This window comes from Melospiza georgiana, chromosome 5 (genome assembly GCF_028018845.1).
Source record: "Melospiza georgiana isolate bMelGeo1 chromosome 5, bMelGeo1.pri, whole genome shotgun sequence".
In the NCBI taxonomy this organism is placed as follows: Eukaryota; Metazoa; Chordata; class Aves; order Passeriformes; family Passerellidae; genus Melospiza; species Melospiza georgiana.
The window spans coordinates 21,469,216-21,495,377 of record NC_080434.1 but is presented as its reverse complement, the minus strand read 5'-3'; the positions used below and the strand labels follow the sequence as shown (position 1 = coordinate 21,495,377).

At 40.0% G+C, this 26,162-nt stretch overlaps 2 protein-coding genes across 4 annotated transcripts in view; one reads left to right on the top strand and one right to left on the bottom strand.

The window, feature by feature from the left end:
* The window catches only part of RAP1GDS1 (Rap1 GTPase-GDP dissociation stimulator 1), a 90,637-nt gene extending 73,440 nt beyond the window's left edge, over nt 1-17,197 (top strand). For all 3 annotated transcript variants that reach the window (XM_058024039.1, XM_058024038.1, XM_058024040.1), the window contains 9 exons: nt 1,744-1,869; nt 4,379-4,522; nt 4,785-4,916; nt 5,322-5,456; nt 7,029-7,154; nt 8,149-8,288; nt 10,922-11,048; nt 12,326-12,454; nt 16,536-17,197. In XM_058024039.1, the coding sequence (XP_057880022.1) occupies nt 1,744-1,869; nt 4,379-4,522; nt 4,785-4,916; nt 5,322-5,456; nt 7,029-7,154; nt 8,149-8,288; nt 10,922-11,048; nt 12,326-12,454; nt 16,536-16,663 (1,187 nt within the window). In that variant the 3' untranslated portion in view covers nt 16,664-17,197. The remainder of the gene's footprint in view (nt 1-1,743; nt 1,870-4,378; nt 4,523-4,784; nt 4,917-5,321; nt 5,457-7,028; nt 7,155-8,148; nt 8,289-10,921; nt 11,049-12,325; nt 12,455-16,535) is intronic.
* A 3,169-nt stretch (nt 17,198-20,366) lies between these two features.
* TSPAN5 (tetraspanin 5) overlaps nt 20,367-26,162 on the bottom strand; it is an 82,901-nt gene continuing 77,105 nt past the window's right edge. Inside the window, exon 8 of the mRNA XM_058025078.1 lies at nt 20,367-25,840. Within this exon, the coding sequence (XP_057881061.1) occupies nt 25,775-25,840 (66 nt within the window). The 3' untranslated portion in view covers nt 20,367-25,774. The remainder of the gene's footprint in view (nt 25,841-26,162) is intronic.

Below are 26,162 nucleotides of genomic sequence, written 5' to 3'. Positions count from 1 at the left end.
TGGAATTCAACCATGTGTAAATCAAGGGGTTGTTAAGGCCTGTGTTTTATTAACATTTGTGGTTTATGTTGTTCTTTTGCTAACATATTTGGAGAAATTCTAGTTTTATGTGTTGGGGTTTTTTTACACTGGAGTAAATAATACATAGCACTTACAATATCATCTAAGAACATTCAGCAGTTCAAAATATGAAAAATGTGTATCTCTGAGTTTGTAGTACTTGGTGGTCTGAGTTCAGAGATTTCAAGGCCAGAGAAAGTATCATGTTACCTAGTTTAGTTTGATCATACACATAATAAATTTATTTACAGGAGACAATTCTTCTTAACAAATCACAGCTGAAAAAGCCATCAAGGTAGCACTAAAGAAATTAACGAATCAGAGGTCTGCAGGTTGGGCACTGTGTACTGTGTCTGCACAGCAGAAATGATAAGAGTCATACACTGCAAGTTCTAGTGTTTAAATGCAACCAAAACCATAATGATATTAAATATGATAAATGGGAGACTCACTGAGAATTTCCTTCCCCTCTTTGGAAAGATCCAGCTCTCTCTTTTTGAGTAATGAGAACCATGGGAAAAACTTTACAGCAGCTGCTTCCCTTCCAGTTCATACACATTGAAAAGGTGCTCATTCTTTAAGACTGGCACAAAATTAATTTACTTTGTAATATTTTATTCTCCCTTAAGCAGTAGTCAATCACATTGTAAGTGTATTATTTTATTTTTGCCTTGTAACTTCAGGGAATTTTTTTGGTGAGGTTATCATTTTTCATCACTTACAAGACAACAGCATTGCAAGAATCCCTTGAAAAGCATTATATGACTCTAATTCTGTGTCAAAGCAGGGCACAAACCAGTGATGGATCTGCTAAAATACTGGAAAGATCAAAAATCCACAAAGAATATACTATGCAACCAGGCACAGTGAGCAAAAATGATGAGAGGTGCACAAAAGTGTCCAGGACTGCATTCATGCTTTTCCCAAGTCCTTGGGGTCAGTTCTACAGTAAAGTAATCCCCAGGCATCTGTCAGAGCAATAGCAAAGGTGCTGGAAGGTTTCTGGCTACAGATGGCCCTCAGGAGGTGGCAACTGGAGAATGCAGAACACCAGCCCTACCACCTGCATCCCTTGTAATACTGCCAGTGAGGAGGAATATGATACAGGCAATGGAATAAGAGATGCTTTTGTTGAATGTACATTTGAAGACCTGCTGGCTAATCTGATAGGAACGTCGCCCCTCTGTAAAACTGCTTTATGCTGTATCTGTGCAGTATGAGATGGCCCAGCAACAGCCCCACACAGATTTCAAAAGAAATGTCACCATCATGAGACCATGTAAATATTTAAGCATTTGGTGCAAATCTTCATCTCTCCCATAGAAAATGCAGTATATAACCTGTTCTTCTTTCTGTTAAGACAAGAGAAATCAAAGACTTCTTTTTGTACTATTATTGTTTCTATAGCTAACTTATATTTTGGTGAGCAAAGCCAGACCAAACAGCCTTGAATCATATATTTATATATTTTTAACAGCCTCAACCATAACTATTTCAGGTCAGCACATTTAAAGTGTTAGACATTTATCTTTTCATTTTGTGACAAGCATGAGTCTATTGCTCTTGTCTGTGAAGAGCAGTTAGTCATCTTGCTGAATAAACCTGGTAACAAAGAGAAAAAGTAGTTCTACCTTCTTGTGTGGTTTGTGTACTTTATATTGATTTTCTCCTTTTGCTTCACAGAGTCAAGTAAGGAGCAGTTTGCCTACACAAACATTGCTGAAGAGCTTGTGAAACTGTTCAAGAAGCAAATAGAGCATGATAAAAAAGAGATGATTTTTGAAGTTTTGGCCCCCCTGGCAGAAAATGGTGAGAATTTTTTTCTTACTCCATCTTTTACTCATTCTCTTATGTGTATTTTTTATTTCAGTATCCAAAGCCACCACAGCTGATCCTTGTGATTGTAGTGTCATGAAAAGTGAATGGTCTTAATTGTTGAGCCAGCACATTGTTGATGCTAATTCCATCACTGATTCACTCTGTATACAATTATGTTATATTTTATTGCTCTTTGCCCACAGTGGGAATATCAAAAGCTGCTTTTTAGAGAGCTTCACAACATTTGTCTGCAAACATTGGCTCAAGTGTTCATAGACCATTGGAGCACCAGGACATCATTTCCTGGAATCGCAGAGCCTCTGGCAATTCCATTTCCTATAACATCATTTTTGCTAGGGGCATGTCAATTGCAGAGCTAAGGACTGGACACTCTGCCCTTACTGTTCATTGAGAGATCATATGAATTTAATTTGGGTGTTTGGTGGTGTATCTTACATAGCCCCAGGCAGCCCCTGGGAGTTTGACTCACTGCTCAAGACAGAGCAGGAATTGATGTGCACCCCTGATCACCCCTCCAGGATGTTCCTCCAGAGCAACTAGGGATCAGACAAAGGTTGCTTGTACAATGTATCATCTGCCCTTGATGGAAATAAAGAAATGAGTTAACAAGTGGAGATGGACTGATGTGGGAAGCAGTTCTGTGAAGGGAAGACATCACAGTATTTGATGGCTCTCTAACCTCATTTTAACCACTTCAGCATTAAAGCTTTTTTTAATTGAATAGATTGTTAGATAGAACTGCAAACTCAGGTTTATGTTTCATCCATTCTGTTGTGCATGCACACTCTGTGTGTGTCTGTTTTACAAAGTATAAGTCAGGATAAACTTTCACTTCAATATAAAAAGGCATTTTGACTTTTAAGTGGCATGGAAAATCAATTCCTTTTTTCAGCTCTAAAAATTCACATCTTTTCCAAAATATATAATTTACTATATAATAACTTAAAATCTGCTCTAAGGTAGTTCCATCCTCAGAATGACACAAAATAGGGTTGAACTTTTTGTGTGTTTGATATATGTCAGTTCAAATGCTTAATTTTTCCTAGAGTATGTTTTTTCGTTGCACTAAGATTTGAGAAATTCACTGCTGCTGACCCTGACTCAGATGCTTAGATGTTGAAAGGTAGTCAGAAAAACATTTCCACTGTGGATTCTAGGCATACATAAATGAGCTCACTTTGCTGGTACTGTTTAGGTGCTTTTCACTGTAGATAATTTGCAATAGGTCAGAAAGGAAAAACGTCTCAATTAAGTATTTGCCGAGTCTGGATTTTGGTGGTTGGGGTGTTTTAAGGTTTTTTTTCTAATTTACTTGTTGATTAAGCATGCTGGTGTAGCAATTTCAATTTCAAATCACAGAACATCTGCAACCCTGTATTCTATAGCTAAGGGTATTCTCTATTTTTTAAAGCACCTCAGTGCAAAAGAGCCTATTTAAAAAAAAATCCCAACTGGAGATTTTGCATTTCCTTACAAAGTTCATGAGAAGGTCAGCCATTCTTAAAGGAACAATGAATTTCACTGAGGCAAAAAGCCTAGTGACACCAGGAAACTGAGAGTCAGACACATCCTTCACCAGAGGTAGAACACACTTCCTCTCCCAAGTGTGGTTTGTAAACTGTATGAAAAAAATATTTCCAAAGCCCTGGCCTAAAAATATTTTAACTTGGGTTAACATTTTTTTGCAAAAATACCATTTCATGTAGAAAACTAAGAGGAATCCACTTATTTTGCACACTTCTGCAGAGCTTTGTGACTATTTTTCAAAATCAGCCTGCAAAAACTACCAGAATCACTTCCATGTATGAAGAGACCTCATACAGCATAAGACAGCCTGCCATTCCCTCTTAACAGAAAGGGAGTTTAGGCATGTAAACAAGATTCCAAGGGAAATATCTGTTACATATTTTGTTATTTTAGAAAAAAGAGAAAAAATATTGTTCCCAGATTTTATGTCACTTGAAAAAAAAAATTTTACCTTCTCAAGCCTTGTTTTGAATAACAGCGAAGAAATTAGTTTGCCTCATCAATTTCCAGAAACAACTTCTCTGCCGACCCAACCTTTTGGATTTGACCTTTCTGCACTCCTCCTGCAGCCCTTTCAACAAATGGCAGATATACTGTCTGTTTTTGGAAAGCATGAACACAGCACAGTCCTTATGAGTCTGCTGTGCCATGACTGAGGTGCCAGAAGTTTGCTGTAGAGAAATATCCTCATTTTTAGAAGTGAAGAGCTCCATACACCTTCAGCTTATGACTGTGCTCTAAAGGAAGTCCAGAGCCAGAGAGAGCCTGTTAGATGAATAATAACAGAAGTTGGCCATAAGAATTTCAAATAAAGAACTCGTGGTTTTATGTACACAAGTTGTCAGTGAAAACACTGACATCACTGTTTCTTACAGTCTGTCCTGCATATGTGTGTAGGATAGATGCATTTAAAATCCTGATTCTGACTCCTATTATCCATGCTATTTTCCAGATGTCATTAAACTACAGCTGGTTGAAGCAGGTTTGGTGGAGTGCTTACTTGAGATTGTCCAGAAGACTGTGGACAGTGACAAAGAGGATGATATTGCAGAGCTTAAAACAGCTTCTGATCTTATGGTTCTATTATTGCTTGGAGGTAAGGATGGGCTGTCACTATGTTCTGCAAAGCAACAGCAGATACCTGTAGCACTGTTTGGCAGCTGAATTTCACTATTTATTAATTTTTTAAATAACCTAGATGACTTGCTGCACACCAGGCAAACATTTAACAGGTCAGATTTTGTCCCTCATTGCAGGATTGGATTAATTGTAGTGGAACCAGGAGAGCTTCACAAATATAAAGAGAAGTTTCTCTAACAAAGCTTTGGCTTGCTGACTCTCTGTGCTTTTTACCCCAGATGAATCCATGCAAAAGTTATTTGAAGGAGGAAAAGGCAGTGTGTTCCAAAGAGTACTTTCATGGATTCCTTCCAATAGTCATCAGCTACAGCTTGCAGGAGCACTGGCTATTGCAAATTTTGCCAGAAATGGTAAGAACATGCCATAATAACTTAAGTAAATTTATGTGTGGCCCTCTATCATGCTTTGTCTGTAGAGCTGGAAACAAGAACTGTATTGCAGTAAAGCTGCTGTTGAGTTACACAGCAACATCACTAGTTTTAAACTTTACAATCCTCAAAAGCATTAAACCTACTTTAAAAATATTATTTTGCATGTGTAGAGGGGTAAAGGGGATTTCTGCCTTCTTCTGATTTCTTCTATCACTCTTGTAAGTTTGTCATGAGCACTGCAATTCTCACATATGATGGTGGTCAAATTCTCAACAATGAAAACTAAAAAGGAGCAAGGAAACAAGCCTTCAATTCATACGAAGCTGTTGTAAAAATCTTAGTAATAATCTTCGCTTCACAAATGACTTGTTACATCTCGCACAGACGGAAACTGCATCCATATGGTGGATAATGGCATAGTTCAAAAGCTGATGGATCTGCTAGACAGACATGTGGAGGATGGAAATGTAACTGTGCAGCACGCTGCACTGAGTGCTCTCAGGAACCTGGCTATTCCTGGTAAGCCTCTCTTTGCATTGCTAACCACCCAAAGGTGAAATTCTGTTCTCCCACTCTACCCCCTAGGGAATGTGGGTGGGAGCACTGACTGACAGTCCCAGAGGAAGGTCAGACTGCTGCTTTTCATTCTAGCCCATCACTGATTTTGTGTCTGTTGCACAGCAGTTCAGAAAAGCAGTTCTGAATACATCACAGGCATAATGACTGTCCCTTGCCACTTTGATCCCACAGTATCCCCCACCAAAGAAAGGGCAGCCTTGTAATTGGTGAGGAGCTGATGAGGCCTTGAATATGATTTCTCAACCTTTTTTGTCCAGAGCACTGCATATTTATTTTTCTTTCTGCTTTTTTTTGCTTCATTTGCAATCTGTCTCACAGCTGAGGGTCCCCACCAGAGAACAGTGCCCACTTTGTTAAACACTGCATCTTACTTAAGACACTGAAAGTTGCCAAATTAGAGCTGGAGGTAGACCAACAGAATAGCCAGCCTATTGCAATTAGTTACTGTTTGTTGGCAGTAAGCTGAATGCTAATTTTGTCATTTTTAGTAACTTAATTTGTGTGAGTTTTGATTGCCCAAGGATAAAGGTAGAGCACGCACACAAAACAGCAAAGCAAATCCATAACACTTGTGTATGGTTTCTTGTGCCAAGCCAAAAATAAGTCTTTCATTCACATAACCTTATTTTACTATTTTTGGTTTTGATAAATCCTAACTTTTAGAAATGATCATGCATACATAACTAAACCCACTGAGGTTTAGCAGTATTCCATTTGCTTACCTTTCTCAGATGAGTCATTCTTTTCACTTCCATCAGTCAGCTTCCCTGTAGCCTGTGCTGAAGGGTGTCTGCCAGAGACCTACATCACCATCCCTGTACATTGTTAGAAAGAAACGAGCAAGTAATAACTGACCTCAGTGATGAGCTCTGTGTCAAAACACTGTTTCAAATACCTAAGAAATATTTTTTCCAAGCATACTACTGGGCAAGATTTGCACCTTAAATGCATTTCAGAGAGCTCTGTGAAAGTGGAGAACATGGACTAGTGGAAAGGATGAAAGAGAGGTTGCAGAGGGGAAGAAGGCAACAAAAGACTACAGACTCCAGGCATGTCAGGCTAGAGTGTTATTTGTATGAAGTATTGGAACTGGGAAAGGGGTTATTCTGCTAATTGGATGCTTTGCTTTGCTAATTAGTTCCTTTGCCTGTGAGAAATTGAAGAGTGTGGTTGAGACTCAAAGATTCCTCCTATTTGGGAGTACAAGTATTAGCCTGGGCTCCTGCCTGATGCATTTGTGGAAGATACCTTTCCTACACCAAAGGTATCTTTGGTGGTGGTCAAGCTGAATACAGAAATTTAGATGTGCATGCTATGTAAAAGCACTTATTTTCACAGGAACCGTGACATTTTTCCACAACACACTATCACCAGTGCACACTGTTCCTGAAGTCTGTGCTCACAACCTCTTTTTCAAACCACATCTGAAAATTTGCTTCCAGTCCAGCTCTGAAATTAACTGCATCTTCCAGAAATGTTTTTGAGATCAATCCCTGTTCTTTATTCATGCAGTTGTAAATAAGGCTAAGATGCTATCAGCTGGCGTTGCAGAAGCTGTATTGAAATTTCTCAGATCGGAGATGCCCCCCGTTCAGTTCAAGCTGCTGGGAACATTAAGAATGTTAATAGATGCACAAGGTAAAAATAAACTGTTCTCTATGTTAAGTGATTCTCTTTGGTTCAGTCTGTGATACGCTGCCAAGATTCTTAAAAGAGAGAAGCGGAGTTTTTCTAAATTTCATTCCTGAAGTCATGGAATCAATTTAATACACATGCAAAAGGAGAGGAACATGGGTTGATTTTTTTTTTTCAGAACTCCTAAACTGACTACCAGGGACCCTCCAAATAGGTGTCAAATGCTTATTTATTTTTGAACTTCTTTACACTGTCACATTACAAGTGTGTATTGAGGTGTGAGTGTTTTTAGCTACCACTCCTGTTTTGCTGTTCACTTACTGTATTCCCTGGCTGTACCTCGGTCCTTGGAACAGGATAATACTCAGTTAATTGATAGACTGCAATTCTGAAAAGAAAAAGCACCTTTTAGTTACCAACTTGTTCCAGGATAAGGATTTATAAAATCAGAAATCTGCTAAAAATCAGAAATAGTTCATGAGGTAAATTAGCTGTGTATTTATTTTTGACTCAGTCCTACAGATTTTTTCAAAAGATCCATTCTAGTTCTAGCAAAGCATTGGATGCAGAATAGACTTTTTTTGAAGAAACTTACGTGACTTACAGTCTATCAAACCTGATCTAACTGACCACAGTGCTCCCTTCTGGCAGCAGTCCCTCCTGGTTTTTAATTCTTGAGCTGGCTCACAGCTCAGCTGGGCGTGTGATATCACCTGTATTTTCCCTACTCTTCATCAGTGCACAAGCTTCATTAACTGGGCTGATAAGTTGTTTCAAAAACTGGATTATTAATGTTTTTCTGGATTTTTAAAAAATTTCTTTTCATTTTGACTGGCTTTACTTGCTTCAATGCAACCTAGACTTTTCCCACTGGTAGTGCAGGCTAGTGAAGTTCTTCTATCTCCTTCAAGTTAGTAACTTTCAGCTTGTTTTTCTAGCACTTGCTTAAAAAATGTGACAACCTTTTTGTTGTGTTGTTGGCTCCGGCATCATGTAGCGGAAGCAGCTGAACAGCTGGGCAAAAATGTAAAACTGGTGGAACGCTTGGTGGAGTGGTGTGAAGCCAAGGATCACGCAGGTGTGATGGGAGAGTCCAACAGACTCCTTTCTGCACTTATACGACACAGCAAATCAAAAGTAAGTTAGTGGACTTGTCAGAACCAAGAGTTACCTGTGCACTTCCTGTGGGTAACCAACCCTCCACCTCGGGTATTCATGTGTTACATCTCCTCTGCCAAAAGCTTGACTCATTTTTATTTTAAATGTATCCTGCAGAAGTTCAGCATGCTGTATTCTCTGTGTTTTTATGATGCTATATATGAAGAATCAGTAAACTCAGTTGTTAGGAACTGGCTATATATTTATATAAAACTGAGATCCAGAAATAGTCTGTCTCCCTACTCTTCATACAGCATATTTCAAACTTTTAAGATTCTGATGGATCATAAGAAATGATCATTTATTCCAAATTCTAACAAAAGCTTGCTTGTGTATGGCAAAAGATACAGCATTAGGAAAAATTCATCTGACCCTCCCTTCACCTTCATATCAATCAAATATCTTTACCTAAGCAGTCCAAGTCCATAATTCGTGTTCAGCTGAGTATTAGACAAAGCAGCCTTATAAAGGACAAACACATCTCTGGAGACAGGCTATTTCAGGCTCAGACTTCCTTCAGCATGTTCACTGATAAGGACACAGACTGCATTACTGAACTTAAATAGCAAGTGTGATTTGGAGAGCTCAGACTGTTACAGTGACCTCTTCATTCATCCATGGCCTTTATGAAGTGAAAATTATAGTAGAGGCCTGATGTGTACTGAGTGTCTCCAAGAACAAATCAACAGGCCTCACAGGGATTTAAATCTTTGGTGATTGCTAATATCACTGTCTCTGCCTAATACCCCTTCTCCATTTTATGTTCAGCCTCTAAAACTGATCAGGGTTCATTTTTCTGGTTCTCACTTCTTCTGCACCGCTCCCCAACGTCCCCAACATGTATGCATACATGGCAAACACCACCACAGATGTGAGACTAATATTCTCTATAGGACAGCAGAATTTAATTCTAAATATGGAGAAATTAACAGCTTTATCACAGGTGAATTAATTTTTGTTGGGTGCATGTATTCACAGAGGAAATTTGACATGAAGAGGATAACAGAGCTCAGAGGGTGGGGTTTTTTAGGCTTTTGCTGCCCTCTAGGTTTGAATATGAGTACAGCTGTACAGCTCTTACCAACATCAGGTTAGAATTTGGCTTTTAATTTTAAATGCTTTGGAGTAATATTTACAAAGGTAACAGTCAGTTTTAGTCATTCTACAAAACTGGAGTAGGTACCTGTGATTTCAACCACACTAGCACCAAACCTGATGGCTGTCATCTATTCAGTACTGCCTTTTAAAGGGTGAGGTTCATCTACAATATAAAAAATTCTGATGTCAAAGATGCTGATTGGTTCCTAAGACTTATATACCCAAAATTCCACACCAATTTAAATAGAACTTAGCAGTTCCCAGATTATCTCAGTATGAAAACTACTTTGGAGTGTTGGTTTTTGGTTTTTTGGGGTTTTTTTTGTTGAGATTGGGATTGAAGGTATTTAAATGGTATTTTGTGTTTAGGTTTAGATGCTTATTTTTTAAATTTATGTTATAGTCTCACAGTAGTGAGACTATACATCTCACTATTTTGGCATGGCTAGTGTAAGAAAGGGGGACGTGGTTTAAATGGAAATTTAAGATATACATGAAAAATTTAAATTGCATTCTTGTTTCAAGAAATTGATGCTACTTCAAACCTTTGTGCACTCACAGGACAAATAAAAAATAATAAACAACCAATCCACATTTCCTTGAACAGTTTCCTTTCAGCGTGCCAAATTACCTGATTTTCAGGCAAACAATTTGCAACAATTTTTGGGATATAAGATGGTGAAAACATGAGGTGCACAACCACTTGTGAAATTACAACTAATACCTGTAGAGTATTAGTCTACTATAATCTTTATCTCGTCACATAAATTGGATCAACTTTTGGACTTGAAAACAGAATCCCAGCTGGGTATTTTTATCTATTTTAGACACATTTAACGCAGTTAAATAACATTTTAAGTTCCTAGATACTCGGCAGCTCAGTTCACTTTAACAGCTGGCTTTAGAACAGAAACCAACACATTGGTGTCCCATACGTACCTTTTCCTTACCTCCTTTGTATTTGAAGAAAAATTCCATAATAAGATACCACTGCTTGTTTTTCTGTCTTATGTCTAAACAGCTTTTCAAGTACACCATTTCTGTTACATAGTAAGGTGTCATATTTGTGATCTCACCTCTCTGAACATTTTGAAGAAACTCTGAAAATTCGTGGAGAGAAATGAAGCATTTAATAACTTTATTATAACTATGTTTGTGTGTTTCCTTATCTCAACCATATAGTTTGTTGGATACTTTGAACCCCTAATCAATTGATGATTGATGGCACAGCATGAGAACTTGAGTTACACTGTACAACCTGGAAAAGAGTTCATTATGTATGTCTTAACTTAGTTATGGGGTTACCTGCCTTGGTTTAACACATTGTATCTTACAATTGCAGAGCAGTAACAGGTGGCCAGCATATCTGTACATTGATGTATAAAGTGACTGTATGTGCACAAAGCCAACAAGTACCCTTACCCAAAGATAACACAGCATCCCTGACGGTTCTCTTATTTAATACAGTTTGTATGCAATGCAGAATTTTGTCATCTTTGCGTTATTTATTTTAGGATGTAATTAGGACCATTGTACAGAGCGGTGGCATCAAGCATTTAGTAACCATGGCGACCAGCGAACACGTAATAATGCAAAACGAAGCTCTCGTTGCATTGGCATTGATAGCGGCTCTAGAGTTAGGTGAGTATCCCAGGAGTTCACTCCACCATTTCCTTTCCAGTCTGTGCCCAAGAGAAGCCATGGAGGGAGAATGCAGTGTAGAATAGCCTCCTCCTTCCACCTGCCTTTCAGTTTTTCCATTGTGCTTCATGCAAGCACAGGCAAGCCATCATGTTATGCAGGAAACTGGAGACTGCTGGTTATGCAGGATCTGCTCCATCATTCTGGTAGGTGGTGGAGTGATCTAGAAAGGCCCTCCAGCTTAACTTTCAGATTTGGGGTAAAACTGAGAAAGCAAACATACCCCAGACTAGAGACTATATGACCTGACCACATTCCTACACTGGAATGTTAATCTGCTTTTGAGAGAGCTTTTTAAAGTGAAGAGTCCACTTACCTAATAATTAAAAACTAGAGAATACACCGGGGGTGGTTAATGCCTCCAACGTGTCTCCATTAAATTACCCAGGATTAAGTGCAAGAATTGCCATATGTAAGCAGACATGATTACATGTCTTGACCTGCATTTGTAGTACCCCAGCTTTTGAAACAGGAAAGGAAATGCTCAACAGAAGTTTTGTTTATCCTGTTTACTTATTAACTAAAGAACTAAACAAACAACCTTACATATTTTTGTTCTTGATTTCATCTCTTGCCATTGTGTACTACAGGAATGCTCTGTTCAACTTTTGAATCACTGCCAATACATCAAGGAGTTGTTTTAAATAAAAGGAAAGATGTTCCTATTCACAAGAATCATCTCTTTGTCTTGTCTTCAGGCATTTAAAGATTGAGCCAAATTCAATACATGTATCTTAGAAAGCTACAGAGGCAGTAACTCAAATGGAGATTTTGAAAAGTTTTCCACAGGCTTTATAATGGACCCTGAGCTCCCTCTACCATAGAATTGAGAACTACACAATCTTTATTTACTCAGACAGAATTTCCAAAAGCAAATTGAGGCAATGGAAGTGTTGAAAGCTGAAATATTCCAGGTGTTGGCCTAAATGGCTTGGAAGCCTATGGCTTTTCCATCAGCTTACTGAACATTTAGACTGGATTTCATCATTAAACTCTGTGACTCTCCTTTCAAGCAGTTAGAGAACTTCACATTTTTATAGCAAGAGCTGTGATGCTTGTCATCATACCATCAAATATGTGCTTGAGTTTTACAGCAATGAGTTACATACCACAGCCTTTCACTCTGGTGAGAGATCGTGTTTCAATAAAGGAATAACACATGGAAGCGTCAAAGCAAGTGGCACTTCCAGACTTACAAATTTTCACTTGTATTTCAGTCACTGCTGAAAAGGATCTTGAAAATGCTCAGCTTGTTCAGATTCTACACAGACTGCTCTCAGACGACAGGAGTGCTCCAGAAATAAAATATAACTCCATGGTGCTGATCTGTGCTCTTATAGGATCTGGTGAGTATTCAGGAGAGGCTGCTTCCCAAGATTTATGTACGCAATACAGTTCTTTCCTACAGCTGAACACAGATCATGTGCAAACACACTGTGAGTGGTTCTCAGTTCACAATGGGTATAAACACACATAGTTCAGTTTACTATGACTCTGTAGTGTCTATCTATAGTGTCAAGGATGAAGCTGTTAACTCAGTTTTGGATATTAAATGCAAAAACTTGACCCTGGCTTCTGCAGGATGCAACTAGCTCAAACTTTTACAGGAAAGAAATGAAAGCATTTAAAACTGTACAAATATCAAATTGTCATTGTAAATATGCAGATCACAAGAATTTCATTTTCATTTCTAGCTGCAAGTTCCCTGTAATTGATCTGTGATGGTGCTTTAGGAAGAATCCTTACATTTATGTCACTAGGAAAACTCCTTCCCTCAAGCCCTCGCATGCTCAGCCCACCAGGCACAATGTGCACTAACACACATCAGTGCTGGACACTGTAAACTCTTATCCCTCTGAGCTCACCCTCTGCTACAGGTCAGGCTGTTTACAGGCTCTTCAAGTAGGCTGTGGTTTGATATTGCAACTTCCCATCTGTGTGTGGGCAAACAAACAAAAACCACAAAACAAAAAAGAGCAAGGTGTCAAGGGGAAATTTCATTCAAGGTTTCAAGAAGTTGCTACATTTCTTTCATTCAGTTCTTTAAGAAAGATTGTATCTGTGGAGAGAGAACAAATTTCTTTCCATAAAGGTCTAGGCATTTACAGTCAACTAAGATGACAAGGAACTGGAATAATTACAGAAAGGTGGAAAGTCAGAGCCTGTCTGGACAACTTGGCAAGTGTGAAACATATGAAGGTTCTCTAGAGGTTAGTTTACAGCAATTCAATTAATAGATTAAAAGTTACCACAGTTAAATGTGTGCCGTCTCTGTAAACAAACATGCTTTTTTATTTAAACAGATTTCACCACGCCTACTGCAAGTGTAATTTTGGAGACCTGTACATCTATGCAAGTGAATATTCTATTCCTGCCACTTTATAGAACAAATACTCGGTTTTAGAGAGTATACACAGCTCAGTGGTCAGTGTGCAAAGATTGTGCTCAAAATTTGCTAACAAGCCTCAGCTCTCAGTAGGCACTCACTTTAATGCTAAGACATGTAAACTTAGTTGTTACTCACAACCTTCTTGAGCCATTTCATGCTTGGGACTATCCATGCATTTTAGAGCAGAAGCCTTTTGCCAGAGGTTCACAGTCAGCCTCACTGTCTTGATTTTTATTTCCACTGCTTCCAACTAAAATAATTATCTCCACAAAATCTGCCTGACAGTTGCATTTTCCCTTCCTGAATCTTGTTACCTGCAAGACTGACAGAGTTATTTAAAGTCAAATACCTGTCTCCAGAGTACAGAGCAGTCTTATCTTAGGGGGGTATTTTAGGGTTATCTGAGTGGCAGAGCTCAGTCTGCCACTGCACTGTAAGCTTTGTCTAGGTATGAGGCTCCCTACCCTGCTCCCAGAGAACAGACAGCAGCATGTCACTGCATTATGCAGCTGAGAAGTTAAGGCCCAGTATTTGACTGACCCAGTGCTCTGCCCTGATTCCTGATGAACAGACCTGTGTAAAAACAGTGAGGACACAAGAATAACAACTGATCAACCTTGGTATTAACTTCAAAGATGGGGAGGTGGGGGGTTTTACTATTTTAACCAAAGAGCTGATTGCTATTTACAAGGGAAAATACTAACATGTACCTCTTACAGCTCTGTTGCCTCTAAACTGTTTTCATTACCATCTCCACATCATGAGCCACGCTTCCTTATTCTACTGTGAACAGACCTGTGTAGTTATTTTTAAGCTAAGTGACCACAGTATAGTTCAATAAAGACTAGAAGCAGCTCCACTGGTTTATTGGTTTTGTTTAATTCTCCAGTGACTGCTGTTGTTACTCTGTTACTTTGTTATGGGGTATCTGGCATCACATTTAACCTGATGCTGCCAACATCTGTGTGTTCACAGAACAGGTCAAGTAGGAAGGGACCACAGTGGTCCAGCCTCCCTGCTCAAGCAGAGCCATCCTAGAGCACATGGCACAGGACTGCATCCAGAAAGTTCCAGTGAGGGAGACTCCAGAACCTCTCTGGGCAATCTGTTCTGGCGTTCAGTCACCTGCACAGTGAAGCAGTTCTTCCTCATGTTAAGGTGAAACTTCCTGTGCATCAGTTTCTGCCCATTGCCTCTTGTCCTATTGCTTGGCATCACTAAGCAGAACCTGGTTCTGTCCTCTTCACACCCTCCCTTTAGATACTCATAGACACTGATGAGTTTCCTCCTCTGTCATCTCTTCTCAAGGCTGAACAGACCCAGCTGCCTCAGCCTTTCCTTCTGAGAGATGCTCCAGTCCCTTGATCATCTTTGTCACCCTCCACTGGACCCACTCCAGGAGCTCCATGTCTCTCGTACTCAGGAGCTCAGAGCTGGGCACAGCACTGCAGGTGGTGCTTTATCAGTACTGACAGAGGGTCCCCTTGACCTGCTGTCCATGTTCTTCCCAATGCACCCCAGGATACCAATGGCCTTAATGGCTACAAGGATACACTGCTGGCTTATGGACAGCTGTTCATCTACCAGGACACCGAGTCCTTCTCCACAGAGATGCTTTCCCCAGATCAGCCCCCAGCCTTTGCTGGTTCCTGGGGTTATTGTTCCCCAGGTGAAGAACTCTGCATTTGCCTTTGTTGAACTTCAGATGATGTTAAGCAGTTAACAGATACTATTTTTATATGATTCTTTCCATCTGGAAATTCCTTTTGCAACTGAGTGAATGGATAGGGGTAGAAAAATGAGGACAATGGAAAATGGATCATCCAAAGCAGAGCATTCTTAGCTAGCACAGTCTTCTGTAGGCAAGAGCCTCCACGAAACTGGATGTTACCAGCCACGGTAAAGCACAGTGCTTTAAATACCTTCTTAAACATGTTGATATCTCAGCAGAAAGCAGGAAGTGCATACATAGCATGAACCCCCCAACAGCTTCACTGACATTAGTCTGTACATACACGTTCCCAGGTCCACAGCAGCATGACAGTGCCAGCTCTTATATGGCAGGGGTTAAACTGCATGAGAACTAAAAACATGTGAATGAGAAAGTAGGTAGGGGTGGGAACAAATGCCACAGCTTGCTTTAAAAAAAAAAAAAATAAAAATAGCAATGCATAAAGCATAGCTATCTGAAACAGATGGTAGGGTTTTCTCATGGGAAATTCAGAGATTAGGCCTCCAGCAACATGTAGAAAGCAAAATAATATGTATTTGTTGCTGAGTGGGATTTCACTAGAGGCATGTAACAAAACCAACCATTTTAGATCAAAACTGTGAGATGTTCAGAGTACAGGGCTTTGAGAAAACTTGTCAAATTTCTTACAATTTCTGCTCAATTTTATGAGTTGCTGCCAACCTCTCTTAAATAATACAACAAGTAAGTGGCATGCAATCCAGGATCAGAATCATCAGACAGTGTCTCCTAGTTTTGAGTAGAATATAAACACTGCATCCATATGCACAGCACTGGGCAATGCTCTGCGTGTTGTCATTTGCATTAACTTCAGAGCTGAGCTGTAAAGGGACAGCAAACAGTGACCAGGTGGTGACACATCCATTAAGGACCCATCTCACACCCCCACACAACCAGTAAGAGCTGACACTCACAAATGATGTAGTGAGCCTGTCGCAGCCAGCTCACTTCATCAGGCTAGTTTAAAGAATAAACCAAAAAAGTGTTTTCACTAAAAATACTTCCTAAGCATCTGTTTTGAAAGGCAATCCAGGTGGATATTCTTAACTGCTATGCAGCAGCTTGATCATTCATCATGCCCTGAAATCCATGGAGTCTGTGTGTGCTGGACGCCCTGAAAAGTTGTCTCTCCATCAACAAAAGCAATTCAAAAAAGTAAACAATAACCAGATTATGTGTACTCACAGCTGCGTGCTTGTGTGTACAGGATTTAGTAGAAAAGTTTCTCACAGTTTTCTTCTGCCTATCTCACACAAAGCACTGTTTCTTTTAATATTTCCTTTTCCAGAACCTCTCCAAAAGGAAGTGCAGAGCATGGCGTTTCTAGAAGTCATATCAAAACTCCGCAGCCATGAGAACAAAACTGTTGCCCAGCAGGCCTCGCTAACAGAGCAGAGACTTGCTGTAGAAAGCTGAGGAAGGTCTTGTTTCCAGTGCATCCCATCACAGATTTCACCTTTGTCCTCCGTCCTGCTGCCGCTCCTGCTATGTTTTCCACTGTATCACTTGTGCATGCGTGTAACGTTCCCACACAAATTGATGAACTGCTGTAGGTACCTGTCCAAAAAGGTTTCTACAAATTCATAGGTGGTGTTAACATGAACCTGTCTCCACCCGTAACTGTTCTACTTGTATTCTTGTTGCTTGGGCCACATAGTAGAATGTGCATGTTGTAGTCCTATGATGATGTAGAAGTGGTACTACACAACTGACTCTTTCCTCATGCCCCCTAACTGCATAAAAAGTACTACTAAATTAGGGACAACACGAGATGCAGCAGCTCCAGACTAGTGTGCTGACTATAGGATTAAGAAGTAAATCTAGCTCAATTTTTGGTGCTTTGGAGATTCAGGTTTGAATGCAATGTACTGCTGCTCATTCACTGGTCTTGCCTATTAATGTCAAACTCGTGGTACCTAGAGGTAACAAATAAAAATTTCAGTGCTCTCACTTTACCCTGTGGTTTGTCCTTTTTTCTAATCCACACAGAAGCCGCGACTGCACCACCATGCACTGGTGAGTTCTTTTTGTTCCTGGCTCTGGCCCGACGCGATCACTGCCTTTCAGCTGAGCAGATACAAAGCAAGCTATTCCAACCACTTTCACTGTGTGTGCTCACACACAGGCACTGTGTGGCATAACAATCATGCATTTTAGTAGCAATGCATGATACAATCCTTATCTTATACAGCTATGTGCGTACGAGTGCCCCTGGGCTTGCTTGGGATTGCTTCTTTGTTTACTGGGGGGTTTTTATAGATAGATTTTTAAAATAATATCTTGCAGCAGCTGTTCAGCAGAAGCCCATCAAGTGAGAAATGGAAGATGCAAGAGACTTCCTTTCTCTCCTTTCCTAGGTAAGGGAGATGGAAAACTGCCAGTCTGAGCATCTTATCTCACAGCTGCTCTTTTGTAGGTCTATAACATGCCAGCGAGCAAACCAGCAGACAGCACTTGGGCAAAAGAAGGAGCCAGTTGGGATAGCGGTTTCCAACAAGCCAGCAGATGTTATTTTGGATTTTGGACTGTGTGATACCATTGCCTAGCATGATCAAGCCCACCATGCATGAAGGTCACAAGATCTATAACATTTTAAAGTGAGTTCAGCACTCCCAGTGCTGAAGTGCCAGCCTCAGAAGTTTCAAGTTCCTTTTCTTACGAGCAGAGGCAGCAAACCCAAAGTCCAAGCACCTATGACATCCCATGCCAGGTAATTGCAAACCACTGCTTTTGGCCTTCACAAATTCACTCCCTAGCTCCATGAAACCACTGCTTATCCCTCAGATACTGTGATGGGAAGATGCCAGCCATGAGGGTAAAGGGATTTTTTATGTAAGCTGGGTGTGAAAAAAAACTTGCTTTTGATAGCCAACTTAAGGTCTCAGATTGTACCAAAACACAGCAGATGCTACAGGAGTTTTCACACTGCAGAGATTCCACATCCATTTAATCCAGGGCCAGAAACATTCAGAAAAATCCTCCAATACCAAACTGCACAACAGCAAAAAACCAAAACAACAAAACACATTCAAAAAGCAAATGCTAGTACTAGTGCAATAAAGCCACTGACAAGGTGCAGAATTGTCAACACAAACCAGGAGCTTGTGACATCAGGCTCCAAATAACACAGAACCTCTGCACTACTGCTGAACATAACCAGCGTGTTTACAATCACAGCTCACAGGCCCTCACAAGCCCAAGTTCTCTCAGGCACAGAAACTCCATTGACTTAAACAGAATCCAAAATAATATTTGAAAGGCCAGTTATCAACAACCTGCCTGAGGCCAGTTAACAACAACCTGGTTCTTGAAAGAGACTGCTCCTTTTGACATTGGTATAAACTCCAAGTGCTCACACAAACTGGTTGTGATGTTGACAGAAATCCCATTTGGTTGTCTAACTGGAGCTGTGGTTAAACATTAACTCTATTCTCACCACCAGATGTTTATCAGGAATACCACTGTCACAGCAAGCATAAACACAGGCCAATGGTGATACCCTACTTTCAGACAGTTTCCTTGGATGGAATATCAACTGACTTAGATTCCTAGATAAAATCTGTGCTGAGCCTAGGAAGGAAAGTCCACATAAGGGCAAAGATGGGTGTATGTTACAGTAGGAGGAGGTAAGAGACTCTAGCCACACAAATGCTGTGCTGTCCTGAGTCATGCTGCAGTCTGCAGGTTACTTCTATGTAGCTGGTAAATCATTTATCCTCCGAGCACCTTTAAATAACAAGTGAGATCTAAGGACGTTACTATCACATGCATTTCACTACTAACTGGACTGAAGTCAAGTGAAGTGAAAACGCTGACAGTAATTCCAATTGGATGTTCACTACCTAGATTGCATCTAAGCAAACCTTGACATCTGCTGCTCAGACTGTTTCTATGACAGCAATGCCAGACGCGGGGCCTTGTCTTTGTCTTAGTGCCACCACAGCCAAGCCAGAACAATCAGAACTATCCCTATGGCCATACCACAGGGCAGGCAGCACCTCCCTTGAGCGTCACGCTCTTTGGCTTCTGTACAAACTTTTGCCCAGCATCTCACTGTTGGGAAGGTGAACACATCCACGTGTTTTTACATTTCAGTGTCCTTATTACAAGAAGCTTCACTCAGGGCAAGGCAGAAACCCCAACAATACCGGCCTTGCATCCAGAGCACCCATTGGAACAGGTAATTTGTTTTGAAATGGTAACCAGCCTCAACTTCGGGAATCAGTGTACAAGTCTGTTAAGAGTTTGACAGATGGCAGGTAGCCACTCCTAGTCTCCCTCTCCATCATGAAAATACTTAGCCAAGTTTGTCACATCTATCAGGCAATGCCCTTGGCTCTTCTTTTTTGTTAACTTTTGGTAATTCCTGTGTTTGTGTGTCAATCTGTCCCCAATTTAGATGCTTATTTTCCAAATCATTTCCATACATTCAGATAAATGTCATATGCCTGAAATATGCAAAAGGCATTAGACTTCAATCTGGACATGCTTTTAAATTGATCACAGTGCCATTTGTGTACAAAACCTAGAGGTTTTGAATTCTATAAAAAAAGTCTGCTTCCTCCTCTATCCAAAGTAGCACAAGACATCATTACCCATTTTTACCTGCACAATAATGTAAGCCAGTTCTCACTACTTCTGTTTAAGGACATGCTGCACTTATTTAATCTTTTGAGAAGGAAGGTAGGAATTTCATTTGTCTAAGTCTTGCAAACCATCAACTCCTGAACACACCAGTGTGACCAGAATAATTCTGGGGAGAGCACAGCCATTGCAGCCTGAGGAACATCAGCAACCTGTTGGAAAGAAGCAGAGCATGTTCATTAGGCAGAGACTTCAACAACAGCTGACAGGAAATAAGGGATCTCTTCATGTGGGGGCACGTTCTTCATGTCTTAGCTTATTATTCATCTAAGGGCAGCCACTGGAGACATGAGCATGTTTTGTGATTTAATCAGAACACAGTATTCTACAATACATATGAGAGATGGGGATTTATTTCCCCTGTTAGTTTGGAGGAAAGAAGGTAGGGATCTTTTCCTGGAGGAACTTTCCATCAATATATCTTTCTATTGTTTATATTTAGTGCTACATCAAGAGTGCATACACATTCACAACATCATATTTCACACAATTTTATTTATAAAATTGTAATTATCTAACAAATTGCATATAAAATGATTTACTTCAAGTAAATACAGAATACTGCACGACTATTAAAACTATTGTATTGTCCATCATAAGTGTATTAAAACATTCCTAAAAAATGCCTCTATTAAAAAACAAAAAACCCAAGAACACAAGTAGCATGACCAAGACCATTTTCAATAGCTTAAAATGAATTACCAGGAAGTTGCATTAACCTCCTAAGTAGACTCCAGTTACATCCATTGAGATCAGCATGTGATACAATACCACAGTCTAATGCTAAAGATGACAAGTAATACATTATGCACCTGATCTATGCTTTTCTCCTAGACTGAAGGGAACCAGTCTGAAATCAGAAAACTAAAGCTCAAGTCAAACTCTACTGGGCATGCAGTTCTGTTATAGCAATACTTTCAATCGGTAAATGTAGTTGGCTTTTACAATCAATTTTACAACTGATAAAAAAGGAACACAAGAGAATACATTCGTATAAAAAGGAATGATACACAAAGAAGGGTAAATATTGACACCTTGCTGTACACCTTCAGATGAACAAGAGAGAAAGATTCAGCTGGAACTAATGTGGAATATATGTATCAGAAACAGATCTGAGTCATAAACTCACATTCCAATCTTCCCAGAGCTCAAGGTCCATCTCTACTATGTACACAGTGTGAACATGAACGCACATACAGATGGAGCTTTTTATTAACACACTTATATTGCCAAAACACAAAAGACAGCTAGCAGAGCTGCCTCGTGCACACTAGTAGTACTTCTTCGTATACTGCATGTTAAGGGAGACAGATTTTTTAATTTCTTTTTTTCAAGGGGCAAAATTTGGTAGCTAATGGATCAAGGTAGTATTATTTCATTTGTTTTAGACAGTTCCATCACTTGTTACAGGTATCTGGAAAAGATTCAGGGAAAAAAGAAAAATGGGAGGAACAGGAATATTCCGCAGTGCTTGACACCTTTTGAGGTCTAATCTTCTTCCACCAAAAAAACCCCAAAAAACTAAGTAAGCCAAACTACAACCCCCAAAAAAACTTTTCTAAATTTAATCATCTCTTTTAAAGCAACAAAAACTTTTGTTGTTTAATATTTTTTACATTTTATTGTTTGATAAACAGAATTTTTTTCACTTTTGTCCAAAAAAATATTTTCTCCAGAACCAATTAAAAAAGCCAATTAAATCTGCTTTTCTAAAAAAAACCCTTTAAAAGTTCTCCCCCAAATTTACCCTAAACCAAAACAAATACATAGGTATTTGCAGAACTGCTATTTCAATGCACCCAAAAGACATACACAGCAAGAAGGGAAACAGAGTCGAAAATTCAGACAATAATTTCTCTCATAACCAACCATATTACCCAGGACCAATTTTAACAAGGGCATCTCTAAAGTAGTAAAAACACAGATTGACATCCAGGACAGTTCTTATAGCACCATGTTTAGTCCTGCCACAAATGATGGCAACCTCCCATAACTGGTAGGAGGTGCTGCCACCAACTCTCCACTTTACAGTCAAATGCTTTTCTAACGCCAAGCAGCAAAAGGAAAAGGCAAGGGAGGCCCTGTCACTAACCAGGCCCCGAAGGGCTGGCCAGGGCTTCACCTTCCCCAGGGGCAGCCACCAAACATGGGCAGCTGAGGTGCTCCTGCTGCTCCATCGGCACGAGGGACAGCCAAGACAACCACTTGGGACTCTCCTGGTGGACACCTTTCCTCTCCATAATAAACACTTTCAGGGTGAAAAGCAGTCATGTGCAAGAAGCATTTAATCTGCATGCTACTATTTACATTCCAAACACTATTTACACACCAGAACTACAATGAGCATCTCTCTCAAAGGGGAGAGAAGAAGGCTTTCGGGACAGAGTACACTTGAGCAAGCACCCCCACAGCTTCAAACTCTAAGGGGCACAATCAAAATTATGGATTTTAAGCAAAGAGATCCTACTGCTACCAAAATAGACACAAAAAGATGACTCACACATTTGTCCATTAGGCTATTAATCAAAAAAAAAACCCAAACCCAAACAACAGAAAGGCCTGTGAATAGAGAGGGTATTTAGAAAGCAAAGGATCAAGGACTGTGAAGCCCTCTGGCAGGGCTCAATGGGATATATGGAAATAGCTTTAAAGCCAGCGCTGCTGCTGAGCTACCAGAGTCCTTGTTAGCAATGCCACTACTCCCCAGGAACCACCCAGCAAACAGAGCTGTTTCCCACTCCGTAAGCCTGACAATAAATTTCTGAAAAACTACTGCATGTTAAAGATAATTAGGCTGATCTCTGAACTCACATGTACCCCACCACCACACCAGGCAGGAAACTGCCATGGAGTCTGAGTGCCTACCACATCTTATTGCTTCAGACACTGAGCCCACGTAGCCAGCAGTTGTGCTTTAGTTGCAGTTCACGTGACCTTTTCAAAGTTTCCTGGAAAAAAGTTTGCTTGTATTTGGCAGGCTCTGACAATAATACATTGATTTTCAAGGCCTCCCACAAGTTTTCACAACTGGACACCTAAGCTGCTGAGTAGCTGTTGTGGGACATTTCAAGGATATCTTACCTGATCTGTAGACAAAAAAATGTGGGATTTAAATGTGTAACAGACAGCTAAACAATCAGTACACATCCATCAAACTGCAAAAATGAGTAAATAAGTATCTCTTGGGAACAAGGGAGCAAGAAGGATCAACAACCACAGCAATAAAGACGAGCTCTAGAAAAGGAAGTTATCTAGTGGTTTTTGTAAGAACAGTCAGTCATTCTGGGATTCAGCAGAAGTGTTGCACATTTGTGTGTAGACGCGCAAGTTGTGAGAACAAGAATTGCTCAGCTTGGAGCATTTACCCTCCTATCAGTCTGACACTGCCAACTGCACAGCCAGCAGACTGGAACTCGGAGAACAGCGTGACAAGACAGAAGGCCAATACAGTACAACTGCAGAGATTCAAGTAGAAGAATGAAGCTATCTTCAGAAACTCAGAGCAGCAACAGTAGTATTCAAGATCAGTGGCAACAAGGAATGTTTCTATAATTAGGCTTTTTGTTTTCCCTCCAAACCAAAGCCCAGGATCACAATCAAGGCTCTTTGGTGGAGGGGTCATTTCCTCAACCCCACTTCCCTGATTCCTCCCTGCACCATTTTGTCTCAGTGCAGCAACACTGGTGCTGATGATCTGTCTGTCCTGCCACTATCAGGCAAAATGGTATGTCCCTCTGGGGGAAAACAACCAGTAACTCCCCAAATCGAGGAGTGGCTAAGAAAAACATAACACTGTGCTGAGGTGGAACCAACTTTATTAAGGACAATGAATTATAATTGCTTTGAAAGGCTTTAAAAATATTCTGAGTCATGGCTGGCCTTTAACAGCAGATACCAAGGGATATGGAGGCTGCCTGATTCAGAGCCAGTCAGTGGGAGTTAACCAGAAGAGGATGAGGTAATGCTCAAAGATGGGAGGACAACAGGTCTGCTGAGGCATCTGTGAAGCAGCGGCGTGCCCTTCACCAGCCTTCAGAGGGGAGAAAAACCACAGCCAACTAAAGCACAGAAAGGCAAAATGTGCAAGGGTACATATATTCATTTGTTTAAGTGTCACAGGACCAAAAAGGGCCTTAACAAGTCACCAGATCAGCCTTCTATCTATCCCCCAAAACAGGGAAGCTTTGAAAGCAATGTTCCTCTCTCCTACTCCATATACCTTCTGGTTTAGGAAACTCAAATCAAAGATGTTATGTCCTTACAAGGAGGTGCTACACACCCTTTGCCACTGTCTGACCAAAGCAGGACCACAGCTTTCAGGACTGGTATGGAGATACTGAGAAGGGTCATAAAACACACTAAATTTATACAAAGTGCAGTAAACTACCCAAGCCATGTCAGGTCTTTAAGTTCACTATTATTAGTGAAGAAGAACAAATCAAAAACACTAAGCTGAATGGAGCCGGATTAAAGTTTTCTCCACTATTTGTGCTTTTTGCCACATTCTGCTTTCTTGCGTCCAATTCAAAAGGGTCTGCCTTAGTAGATCCTAATAAATGCTTCTATTTTAAGATTTTTATTCTGTTGCTTCACAGAAAGAAGAAGAAAGCTCTTTGTTGCCTTTAGAGCAAGAAGAGAAGACATCTCCATAGTATGAATTTGTTCACTGGAGGTAAGCGTTTACTCTGACAAAAACTGTTCTCTCCAACTTCCAAGAGAATGGGAAATGATCTTCCCATAATCACATGCATTTATCAATAAATAAGTTTGGATTAGACTGTATTAAAACATATGCACATATTTAAAGCACTGGAGTGTCACAGATTCTTATTCCACAGCTCATGCAAGTAAAAAGAATTAAAGAAAAGAAAAAGAAAAAAAGAAAGAACAAAGCCCTAGCTAGGAACAGACCAAAGAAACAAGCTTCGCATGAGTATGTCAAAGCATTAACATCAGTGAGATCCCTAAATACATTAGGTTACACTAAATTTCAGAGAAACAAAAGATTTTGCCATATCAGATACATAAGTTTTGAATTTTTTAAGTTAATATATAATTCATTATTTGAATATTATTCTTCACTTGGACCCAACATCCACACTGCTTTCATACATTTATACAGTTATATCCCATCCTTGCCTTAAGAGACTGATATCCAAAGGTATGGCAGCAACCCTTGTTCGTCAAATAGAAAACTCCTTTCCCTTCATACAAGAGTGGAGAAGGAAGAAAGATCTTGACAAAATTAAGCAATTCTCCCTTCTGCTGATTCCAGCCTCAAAGTACTAGAGGGAGATAGTTGGAAGCTTGCATAAAAATAATTTCCCTTGTTTTAAAAACAATTTTTTTTTACTGTACAATAGATGCATAGAAAGTTGCTTCCTGCTTCATGGGTTTAGGCCTGTAGCTATGTTTAGCTGTGAAAACAAGAAGATTGTTCCTTTACAGAGTGGTGAGGAGATAGACCATCTCAGGAATATTTGGCAGCTATCAAAGAGCTCATGACATGAAGAATAAACAGCATATCCACAGACTACAACAATGCAACTCTGTCTCACTGAATACACCAATTTAAAAAAGTGTCCACTTGTTACTCAAAATCAAGAATACAGTAGAGATTCACGGCTCAACAGCTTTCAAAGTGGTGGTTTAAAAGAAAAAAAAAATTGTCAGTGAGCAGCAGATTTTCAATAGCCCACTCTTCTCTCCCCCATCCCGAAAAAACACAAGTTCACTGCAATATCAGGAACTTAAACTTGAGACTACTTGGGAGAGAAGGCTTCCCTGTCACCCATGTCCATACAGCTTGGTGTCGTAGTGACACACTGGAGGTTTCAGAGGGTTTCGGTTGTCCAGTGTCTTGTTGTGGTTACTTCAGCAGTTTTACCAGCTGGCTCTGACAGCCTCAATGTCACTAACCAAATTCTGGGCTAAGCATATCCCAAATATCTGGAAGAGATAACAGTTTATTCATTTGGAGCATTAGACAACTTTTCACACAGGCAAACTCCTTAAGTTATACAGAACTTAGATAAGAAAGAAACAACACAGGTAGAAATTAAATTAATAGTAAGTGTTGGAAGAAGAAAGAATATTGCAGAATTCCTGTAACCCCAGCATTTTTATGGTGGTACCAGTTTCTAGTTAATTAACAGTTCTAATCTTGTTTCAAAGCAACCCTAAAGGCTCTCTGCTGCTCATTCAAGCACCACTGGAAACAGTAGGTCTGTACAGGCTTGAAAGTCTCTACATAAGGTTTATCTAACAGAAT